Source organism: Lolium rigidum, chromosome 1, assembly GCF_022539505.1.
Source record: "Lolium rigidum isolate FL_2022 chromosome 1, APGP_CSIRO_Lrig_0.1, whole genome shotgun sequence".
NCBI lineage: Eukaryota > Viridiplantae > Streptophyta > Magnoliopsida > Poales > Poaceae > Lolium > Lolium rigidum.
The window spans coordinates 62,802,949-62,815,045 of NC_061508.1; the positions used below are offsets into that span (position 1 = coordinate 62,802,949).

General features: G+C 45.8%; 1 protein-coding gene across 1 annotated transcript in view; it reads right to left on the minus strand.

Moving 5' to 3' along the window:
* LOC124708812 (pentatricopeptide repeat-containing protein At5g18475-like) overlaps positions 1-8,943 on the minus strand; it is a 40,516-nt gene extending 31,573 nt beyond the window's left edge. Inside the window, exon 1 of the mRNA XM_047240470.1 lies at positions 8,799-8,943. Within this exon, the coding sequence (XP_047096426.1) occupies positions 8,799-8,943 (145 nt within the window). The remainder of the gene's footprint in view (positions 1-8,798) is intronic.
* Between the last annotated feature and the right edge of the window lie 3,154 nt (positions 8,944-12,097).

Sequence of the window (12,097 nt, forward strand, 5' to 3'; positions counted from 1 at the left end):
GCGCGGTTTTCTAGTTTTTTTATCTTTCCACGGATTTTCATGGTTTGTACGGTTTTGTCTGTTTTTCTATTTTTCTGAACATTTTCGAAATCGATTTTCTTCCTTTTTCTTTTTCCTATTATTTTATTTTTCTATATTTTCTTTAACATTTTTTTAATATGATAAAAAAATTGAGTATTTTTTTTGAATTTTTTTGCTAACAAAAAAAAAGCAAATTTTAAGTTGGAGCATGAATGGGAGCAAAATTTAAACTGGAACAAATTTCAAAATTTTGTTCGGTTTCAAAATTTGCTGAGATTTAAATTTTGCCCGGTTTCTAAATTTTCTCATATTTATTTCGCTCATTTTAGAAATTTGCTCAGATTTAAATTTTGTTTAGCTAGAATTTGCTCAAAATTTGAATTTTCCAGATTCAAATAAATTATTGCAAATTGTTCACACTGGGTTTGAACTTGGGTCTCCTCACTCGTGGACCGTTGTTGTAACCAACAAACTAGTGGTCCAATGTTGTACGAAAAGGGAAAAATATTGCACTATTTCGTTAGCCAACAATCAAATTAATGGGCTGGCCCACTTTAAATTGCCTACAGGCGATACCTTGTAGCTCCCGCTAATGAGCAGCAACTAGGCGCGCTCCTCCTAAGTGGGGTGGTGTGTGCTGACCTGGTCGGCACGGAGCAGGCGCCGCACACCCTCCAGGCATATGTTTGGGCAACCCCAATCGTTATTCTCACCTTTTTTATTGTTTTTTTTTCTTTTTTTGTTTTCTCTTTTGCTTTTTTTCTTCTTACATTTTTCAAAAACTGAAGTATTTCTAAATACGATTTTAATAATTTGAAATTTTAATTTTTGTTTTTTTATTCTGAAATTATTAGAAAATTAATTTTTCAATCTAAATATTTTTAAAATTGAACATTATTTTGATCGTACATTTTTCAAAATTTCAATTTTTTCTTGAAATTCAAATATTTTTTGAATACAAACATATTTAAAATTTGAACATTTCGATATGAACATATTTCGAATAGGAACAATTTTTACATCCGAACATTTTTTAAATTTGAACATTTTTTACATTTGAATGTTTTTAAAATTTGAAATATTTCAAATTCAAACTTTTTTGAATTTGAACAAAATAAAAATAAACAAAAAAGAAAAGGAAACAAAAAAGAAAACAGAAAAAACAGACAAAACAGAAAGGAAACAATAGAAATAGAAAAGGAAAAGGAAAAAATGAAGAAAAAAATGAAAAATTGGCCAGGCCAAATACCCGACGAGGGTGTGTGGTGCCTACCATGGTGTGCGATTTGTTCGGTGTATAGGGTTGGCCCTCATAAGGCAAGCTAGCTCCCCTCTTTATGTAAATAACTGGGTTTCCTCCTTAGCACATGGAGTGAGGACGACTAATTAGAACCCTATTGTAGGAGTGAGGGCTTTGGGGGGATGACCTAGTAGCACTGGTTCATGAATATCCTCCACGACGTTCGAGAGTTCGATCCCTACTTCAAGCTGAAGCACGGCGTTGTGGGCGTTGTCGGGTTCTCATCGATTCAGAAGTGCACCGCCACCATGAGGATGCTTGCATACGGCGCACCTGCTGATACACAGGACGATTACCTTCACATGAGTGAGTCTACTGCCATTGAGTGCATGTACAAGTTTTGCCGAGCTGTGGTGGGAAAGTTTAGCAAATACTACTTGAGATGGTCGACTGAAGAAGAGACTTGAATGATCATGGCACAAAATACTGCGAGAGGATTCCCTAGATGCTTAGAAGCATCGATTGCATGCACTGGTCATGGAAGAACTATCTGTTTGCTTGGCAATGTATATACAAAGGGCGCCATAGATACTGTAGTGTGGCGCTTAAAACTGTGGCAAATTATGACATGTGAATTTGGTATTTTTTCTTTGGCATGGGGATCACACAATGACATCAACGTGTTGCAGCAGTCTCCGGTGTTCAGCAAACTAGTGGAAGGTCATGCTCCACCATGCAACTATGAGATCAATGGCGACCAATATACCAAAGGCTATTATCGAGCCGATGGTATATATCCAAAATGAGTCACTTTTGTCAAAACTATCCCGGCTCCATCAGGTCAGATAATTGCCACTTTGCTTTTGCTTTTGCGACAGGAGACTTGCAGGAAGGATGTCGAGCGGGCATTTGGTGTGCTTCAAGCTCAATTTGTAATTGTCCGGTACCCTGCTCTAAGCTGGTCTCACGACCAAATGTGAGAGGTGATGCAGGCTTGTGTGATCATGCACAACATGATCATCTAGGATGATCGCAAGGATCAGGTCAGGAGACATGTTTGTCCCTATGAGTGTCAGGGCCCTCTTGCGGAGGTTATATTTTGTTGATTTTCTCGCTATGCACGCAGAGATCCGTGACAGAAATATTCACGAACAACTTCAAAATAATCTCGTTGAGCATATGCAGGGCGGTCCTGAGGTTTCGAGTGCCCGGGGCGGAACAAGAATTTAGGGCCCTTTAGGTATGAAAATAATAATTCATATATGTGTATATATATGAGGTGTTACCATTAAACTCCTAGAATATATCTAAAAACTCATAAAGTGCGCAAAATATTGATATAAATAATGTGTATATATTGTTTTGAAATATTATTTTAACATTACTAGACACGAATTCATGTTCATGGTATGTCAATATCAATCTTGTAGATTTATCACGTCGACTATGCCTAGAACCATGTCGTCCCATAGGGCATGGGCATATTGCAACCTCTTCTCGGCTATTGGGCTCCTTGCTTTTTGATGTGTGGCTATGAGAGCTGACAATGCGAGTTTTCCAGCTCATGTTCAAGATGGTCGAACGATGCAGCGCGCTGCATATATCTAATGGGGAAACATTTATATGGCCTTGCAATCTAACCGCATGCCAACAATCAGTGTGTAATGGAAAAGAAAATTGAGTCAGAAAATAGTGAATGAAAAGATGAATCCTTTTTAGGGGAAAAAATACTTCATCATGTACCATAGTACTCTCTATGGTTCAAAATAATTGTCTAAAATGAATGTATCTACACGCTAAAATATGTCTAGACACATTCATTTTTTGAACTGAAGAGAATAACTATTTTTCTTTTTTAAATTTTGAACCCTGGTAACTTGATTATGTGATGCGTTCATTTTTTTTTTTGAAGAAAAAATAATTGTCAAAGCCTGGAAAGATATTTGTACTTTAAAAAAAGATGGTGGTCTAGGAATCCGAAATCTTCAAGCTATTAATGAGGGACTCATTCTTACGGCTGCTTGGAGGATTGCAGAGCAACCTTGCGATTTCCTCCATGCTGTTTTAAAGTCCAAATATTTTCCAAATTGGTCCATTTGACCTCCAAATTCAAATGCTCCAAAATCTGCCTTCTAGGCTTCTATTATCAAGGTTCTGCCTGTACTCAAAACCCACTATTCGTACCAAATCACTCAAGGTAATGTTTCTATTTGGAGCTCCCCTTGGTGTACAGGTTGGACTCACATCTATGACTCTCTTATAACTCGGCCTAACAATTATATTTATCCTGCTCAAGTAAAAGATATGTGGCTAACTAACCAGCAGGTATGGAATAACTCTCTTATTGATACCCTGTTTTAGCAACCTACAGCAGATAACATCAAAAGTATCTTCATCACCAACTCTCAAGAAGAAGACGTGTTGTGCTGGAAACTCGCACCCTCTGGTAAGTGCAATGCGAAAAGTGCTTATTGGGCTTGTCTTCAAAACTTGCAGGATAAAGGAGAGCCTAAACCAAGACAGGTACAGATGGAAAAAAATCTTCTCAAGGAGGTATAGAAAGACAATTCCTTAATTCCTAGGGTCCAAGTGTTCGGATGGAGATTCCTCTCCAAATGCCTACTGGAGCAAGAGCTGGTAAGTATAGCAAGCACATAAGTAAACTTTGTTGCAGGTGTGGTTTAGAGGAAGATGATATTCATCGCTTCTTCACTTGTTGCTTCTCTAAGGCTGGCCGGTTCTCCGATCCTTGGTACATAAGAACAGAGGTGTTAATTTCTAATGCGAACACACTCACACAAATCTTGCAATCCAAATTAAATTTAAACCATCCTCATGTTAACCTTAAAAATGTTTTGAATTTCATGTGGTGCATCTGGAAAGCTAGAAATGATTTGTTGTTCAATAAAAGAGTACCATCCCACTCACATTAAGCATAGAGCTTATGCAATTAACCAAAATTTCGAGAAGATGGAAACTGTGCAGGTCCCGGGCGAACGGGCCTGAAGAAATAAAAAAAACAAGCAGGATCCATGATGCGGGGGAAAGAATTCTGGAAATCAAACAAGGTGATACAATCAAAATGGACATGGCAATCAAAGGCAACAAGATACATACAGATGCAGCTTGGAAAACAAAAAAGTCTCCAGTTTCAATGGTAGAACAACTACAAGACCTGGCATCTTTTGTCAACTACAACACTCTTCTGGACAATACATTGTTATGATCCAAGCTGCAATGACAACAACGCCTTCTCCTCTTCATGTTGAAGCAACAGCCCTTGTCTTTGCAGTGCAGCTAGCTGAACAAATGAACATCTCCCCAGTCACCGTCCTTACTAACAATCTAAATCTTGCCAAAGCTGCTCCTGCTGAAAATATTACTGATTCAAAGGTCCCTTGGGAGCTAAAAGAACATATTGCACATTATAAAAAGGCCTCTAGGAATATACAAGCAAAAATATTCCATATTAAAAGAGACGTGAATGGTGTTGCTCATGACTGCTCTCAACAGGCGTTAAGGCAATCTCTGTCCGCGCCTATCTTCAGTTGCTCTAGTTCAACTCATCTTAATAGCACTTGCCCTCTAGTTCTAGTCTTTCAAAACATTCATTTACATGATATTGTACTAAATGTTGTACATTGTCTATGAGCTGAATGAAATTTGGCGTCTAGGGCGCTTCTCTTTGTGCAAAAAGAAAAAATTGGTCATGTATTGTCTAGACCTCCGGCCCCTTAGCTCGCTTTTCAATTCAATCGGAGCCTAGCTTTTTTTTAGGGGCAGCTAGTCGCTTGATAGTTAACAGGAGAAAAAAACCCAAATTATCCACCGTAGAAAAGGCCCAAGTTTCAGCAGGACGCTTTGTCAAGTCTCACAATAGAAGACTTCGGTATAGCTCTAATGGCGGCGACAGTATCTCTTCCTCTGCTGTGTGTATACCTTAACTAGCTGAGATTTGGGGGTCCTATGTTTCGGTGGCCCGGGGCGGCCGCCCCTCCTGCACCTTAATCTAGCCATATTTATTACATTTATTTAGTTGTTTTATTGTTTGTTGTATTTTAATTTGAAAACAATTTTAGCAAACATATTTATTTGTATGCTATGTTTAACAAATGTTTGTGTTTTTGAAAATCCTATAAAAAAGTTGTGGGCGGCGTTTGTAGGACGTGGCTGAGGAGCAACATTCTCCAAACGTGGCATGAATCAAACACGTTCCCCAAACGCTCAATTCGACGCCGTTTGTGAAATGCTTTGAGGAACGTCCGATCTAACGTGGGCGTCCCGACGCCACCCTAGTCCAACGTATCCTCGACGTCTCGCAGCTAGGCCGGTGCCCAACACGGCGTGTAGCTCGCTTTTTCCATTGCGTGGAGCGCAGGGATTAACACGTCCAGTCGAGATCCTTGGAGGGGCGGGTCCGGGCCCCGGATCGCCGTGCATGCGACCACTCTGCAGTCTCTGCTAACAAGGTTGGGCGGTGCCGTGCATGCGACCACTCTGCTAACAAGATTGGGCGGGCAAAGGACGGCGATACAAGGACATGGCAAAGCCAAGAACAAACTGATCTTCTCTCTATTCCCGCTGTCCAGCTACGTGAAACTGAGCGCCGGCCGGGCCGGCTAGCGTCGTCTCGCATAGTACCCGAACTCGCCCGGTGGTCGGTCCTGGCCTCGTGGGATATGCTTGAATAATTGGACGCGGACCACATTCACGTTACACATAGTACCTGAAGGTCACGTAGCCATCGAGCACGTACGTACGCGCCATGTACTATGTACTGGCGCGAACATTTATTGGAGGACTTGCCTGGCCATCGGCCTAGCTAGCTACTGTTGTTCAACACCACTTTCTTCTGCCGGGTATCCATCTATCTATGCACGCAGATCTTGACCAGGGGAGTACAGAGCAGAAAGTGTGTGTATTTGATTACCCAGCCAGCCGGCCGACTGGCTTGCTAGCTAGTACAAGCCTCAAGCTACCTGTCCAAGGAGGCTGGGGTGACGCCGACTACTGCTAGTACCGCCATTGATCCATCGGTGCAGAGGCCTAGTACAAGCCTAGAGCACATGGCTCGTGATAGGTTGGTTATGCTATCCCTGCACGCCTGCACTGCAACCGGATTCGAAATGAACGATGGTAGCTGCCGTATTTTATTATCCACGGCCGTCCATTTTCGTCGTTTTACGAACGCGAAATGATCGTTTTTATTCGTGCATCCATTTGCGTTTGGGTGCTCCAACGAGGCGACGCACTTTTTTTATAGCGTGGGGCCGTAGCTACTCCACCACGGCGGCCCCTGCCCCTGCCCCGGGGGCGCCTAGGCCCGCGGCCTCGACCGCCTTGCCGGCCACCAGGACCCGCCATGGATATTCTCGCGGGCCTGGTTGCGTCGCAGGAAGAGCTAGGCGGCGCTACGGTGGAACTTGTGGCGGCTAGGATTTGTTTGGAGGAGTGGATGAGGAAGAAGAACGCGCGCCCTCTTTATATAGGCCGGAGGCAGCGACGGCCGCGAGACGCGTGGCGTCGCCATTAGTGCGTTGGCGGAGGTGGGCGGCGGCCGCTCGACAGCCGAGGCATCGCTATTAACGTGGCGCAGACTGTCGAAGGCGACGCAGCGGCGCCAATCGCTGGCGCGCCTGAGAAGACGCATCGACGCATGGTCGCTGCCAGGCGGGCCCGACGAAACGTCCGCCAGACTCAAACGCACACTTTGCGCGTCCGCGCAGCGCCCGCAGAGACGCATCCGAGGCGCATATTTGGGCTAGGTCTGCGTCGCCGTGGACGGCCCCTTCACTTTGCGTCGCCCCGCTAGAGGTGGTACCAGCCGCATTTTTCGCCCCGGCGGACGCAAACGGTTGCTCAGCGTCCGTTTGCGTCGCCCCGTTGGAGATACCCTAAGAGCATCTCCATCCGTCACCCCGACGAGGCCCCCGACAGACCTTTTTTTTAATCCGGACGGCGTTATTCGGCCTACCCACGCCCCCGGCTCCTCGTTTTCTCCCGGATTTGGCCTTTAATCCATCCGGAGAGACCAGGCCATCCCCGGCTTCCCGAGGCCCGGTCAGGGACTCCGGACGAAACAAAAACGCGCGAAACATCGAGCGGGTCCGCGTTGTCGGTGATAGAAAGGTAGTTCTCCCCATTTATTTCGTTTTCCCTCCAGAATGCGCCGCATAGAATCATTTTACCCGTCGAGACCGGCGTGACTCCTCTCACTTTCCCGCAAAGAGTCGGAGGTGCAACCGGTGGTGAGGGAAGGGAACAACCAGAGGTTGGGGGCACCGAGGTCCGGGTGACTCCCCTCCTTTCGCCGCAATGGCGACGAAGGTGCAACCGGGCTGGCGGGGCCTGCAGCTGCAGCGGGAAGGGGAGATCCCTGCTAGCGAAGGCACACGAAAGTTTTCCCCTACACACGATGTCCTAGGTATAGAATCGTGCGTGTTTGTAGCTGGAGACGGTGATGTTCGTTAGATGTGAACGAAGAAAAAGGCAATGGATCTCGGTCGAGTAGTACAACCTTCGTGAGAGATTGATTGGCACGATGTTCGCATTTCTTCGGCCGTCCACGTGAATTTATGCGATGCTTAGGCTAGAGATAAAACCAGGGTTGGAAACGTGATCCCACCAAAATCCCACTTCTAGCTTAGCTTATTGTGTCATTCGTAGTTTCAAAAAAATTGGGCAAAACTTTAAACAAGAAATGACAAAATGGACTAGAACGAGACTTTCGCGTGATCCCGCTTCTAGCCCCATATACAACTACGATCCACATCGAGGTATACCCAAGTTCGTCATCTGAAGCTTCGTGTATTTGTACTGTATCACTATACCACCATGACTCTACTAGTAGATAAATTGCAGAAGACCAGTCTCGTACAAGCTGTACTATGCGACACGAACCACCCATCACTTTGTCGTTTAACGGAGTCTCAGTTCTCTCTGTGATGTTTTATTTTTTCCCCCTTTGTTATTCATTTTCTTTGTATGTTGGTTTTTTTCTTATAATATTAAAATTATATTTATACTTCCTTCAATCATATTAAGGACTCATTTGATTCATATGATTTGGATAGGGATTGTGTAGGACTTGGATCCTATAAAAAAATTACATAGACTGTTTATTCATATACAAGTTTTACAGTGATTGGTATTTTTAATAACCGTTCATCCACCCCCATCCAACGGTAGTAAATAGACGGAACCAAACTAACGGAACCAAAAGTGTGGGACGGAACCAAAATCATGTGGGACCGGAACCTCTAATATATTCTGTGAAAATTATAAAAAACAAACGCCTTTCTAAACGGTCAAAGCATCTGATCAAACTGCACAGATCTTAAAGTCACCGGAGAAGAATAGTAGTTAGACATCATCGTCCCTGGAGGAGTTGTGGCCGTTGATGCTGGCCGGAGTGCCGGACAAGACGGGTGGTCCTAACAGCGACGCCCAGCCTTGGCTGTCCCTGTACCGCATCTCGGCGCGGCAGCACAGCTAGCTCCCGCGCCTCTTCCAGGGCCACTCGCATCCGGTCGCGTACGTCCAGCATGTCCGAGAAGACGTTGCCGCCGTCTTCCAGCGCAGCCTCCACGGCGTGAGCGAGGCGGCGAGCCCCAGCGGCGACGTCCTCCCGTGAGCATCTGCAGAATCACGACGGCCAGCGGGTACACGTCGGACTTGACCATCGTGGTACTCCGGGTCGATGTAGCATCATGACGCCGTGTGCTTGACCAATCGTGGACGACAACGGGTGCTGGACTGCTGGCCTCCGTGGCTCAGGTTGCGGCCGGGAGGAGCAGCGACGTCAAGAGGCCCACGTCGCCGATCTTGCTGGCGAGGTTCTGATCGAGCAGGATGTTGGCCGGCTTGAGGTCACGATGGGTGATGGGGTCCGGCCTGGCGCTGTGGAGAAATGCGACGGCGGTGGCCACCTCCCAGGCGATGCGGATGGGGTCGTACACTAAAAGCGGCGTGCCATTCTGGCCGTGGTGGAGCATGTCCTAGAGGCTGCCGTTCTCCATGTACTCGTAGATCACACAGCCGTGCTCCGGGCAGGCGCCAAGCAGCAGTAGCAGCACAAAAGTTCGCGGATACTACTGCCACGAGCAGCAGGCGCTATCCAGCGTCGTGCCCGTCGCCGCGCGGAGCTACTTCAGCGACGAGAATCCCCACGCCTACTCCATCATGCGGCCCGTGCTAGCTACCATGTCTGATCGGATCATCGGGTCGATTCATCGATCGACCTCTGCAACATGTATAACTGTACACATGTCTCTTGAGCACAGTTCTGTGCAGATGCTCTGTATAAAACTCTCAAGCCCATGTTTGGAAGATGGGATTTTGTACAATCTTAATAGTTTTCTAAACTTTCTGGGTGTTTGCTTGTTCCCTGCTAGAACCAAATCTCGAGAGAAACAGTTTGTTTTCATGTAAACGAAACAGTTTGTTTTCAAAATAAAACAACATTAGATCCAAGAAAATGAAACACACACAAACAATTAAGATCCTCATATAAAATTTAAATTACATCTGGAACTTTTGATGCTGTCATATTTAGCTCTACGTTTTGTATCTTTGCAACTGAGTCACGAAACAAACGGACTCAGAAGTCAGAAGCATCACATACATACAGCTCTTTACAACATTACAACAGTGAGAAAGATACACAAACTGAACTTTGGGAGCAGACTCAGACATAACATTTAGAGCGGACCACAATGTGACCAGTTACCGGGCGACTCCATAAGGACAGCCAAGTCATCGACAATCTCATCATGATGTCCTGGTCGCTGCAGCATCAGCGATCCCAGCGACGGAGGGGACGGGTCCGTAACTCTGCTGGCGATCCCCCGGACGATCAAAATTATTGCTATGCCTACTCCTTCCATTTTCTGAGATTCACTACATCAAAATCCATTCTTATCGAAGGGTGCAGCAGCTATGACGATCAATCATTTTGAAGTAGAAGGTCTGTATATCCTCCTTGCACAACAAACCTTTGGATTCGTATCTTCTACAAGAACATGATGTGGTCACATTCTCATAATTAAAGATAACTAGTGCCCCATCCTCATATATTACAGGCTTCACCTTATAATTTTTGACTGTTCACATCGTGGAAATCAACTCCGCAACTTGCCGCCAGAATGTCCGCCGCACTGCACCTCGCCACCAGGGGCAACCTCCGCTTCGCTGCCCCTATCGGGATCTCAATGACTTTGTCATGCTTGAAGCCGCACTGTTGGATGAAGAACTGATCGGCGGCATAGAGCTTAGTACGCTCTTGTTGGCTGATGCTAAAGCTATTGGTTTACCTTTGGCCATCTACACTATCAAACTACCTTCAGATTTCTCAATGCCTCCTTCTGTCCAACGATATGCGACTGACTCTGAAGATGTTGATGTATCAACAGTTGAATGGCAGCGGAGACCAACTGTCCTTATGAACAAAGCAGGAACGCTGCATTTAAGCAAAAGTCAGAGACACCATGTGAAGACTGGTCATACATACTGGGGAGTTGATCATGTATCCATGTCAGCAATGAGCTAAGGGCCATATCTTCCTGCATATCAAATGCAAACTAACAATTAGATTTCTTGGAACAGCCAGCATGTGTTAGAGTAACCAAGTAATTCCTCATATTTCCTACAGTTCTGTAATCAATGGACAAGTAAAATTAGTACAAGTTGAAACCATTTCTTACCTCTACAGTCAAAACTGCCAACCTTATTTACATATGTGACAATTAAAATTAGCATAAGCTCTTCATTTTTGCATGGCCATGCGGCTCTATTGACAGTGAGCAGGCAGTACTGAACACACAAAAATCCGGTAGGACTTGGTATTTTCCTTTGACAGGGGTACACCTGGATTAGCCACTAGGAGATAGAAATTCCCAAATACTGAATTTGATTTGAACCTAGTTGCAGACAATATACTATTAATCTTTCTTTTAGGTATCCAGTAACAAGCAACTGATGGATAACACAAACATATTTGCTTTCTATCTGAACATTGTTGCTTAATGAGAACAGATGGCTTTATGTAAATACCGTTGTATGACTTTCAACTCATATTTTGTGGCTCTCCCGACGATCCCCGTGACGGAGGGTCGGGGGGCTGCGACGGAGAGGGTGGCGGCGGCTGGCGGTTGCGACGGAGGGAGGGGCGCCGGTGGCTGGTGGCTGCGACCGAGGGAGGGGGCGGCGGCGGCGTCTGGCGGCTGCGACGGAGGGAGGGGACGGCGGCGGCTCGCGTCTACAATGGAGGAGAGGGGCCGGCCGCGACGGCTGGCGGCTAAGATGGAGGAGAGGTCGCACCCGTGGCGGCTGGCGGCTGCGACGGAGGGAGGGGGCAGCGGCGGCGGCTCGCGTCTGCGATGGAGGAGAGGGGTCGGCCGCGGCGGCTGCCGGCTGTGATGGAGGAGAGGGGGCGGCCGCGGCGGCTGCCGGCTTCGACGGAGGGAGGGGGCGGCGGCAGCGAATGCGACGGAGGAGCGGGGGCGGCCACGGCGGCTGGAGGCGCAGTTGAGGAGAGGGCGGCAGCATGATTGAGGAGAAAGAAGGAGGAGTTGATGAGTTTTTTTTCTGATTACTATTTGATGAGTTGAGTTGACTTTCTAAACGGATGTTTAGGATTGTTGAAGTATTATAGAAGTTACGCATCGATTTAATCAACGGCTACGAAAAAATATATTAGACGGAACCCAAATTCGATTAGACGGAACCAAAGTTCCGGGCCAATCACCGTAAAAGAGCTCTTATTCATAGGGACATATCTTAAAGAAGTAATCTTATAAGAACCTTGTAGTGTAAATCCGTCGAAAAAAATATACATAT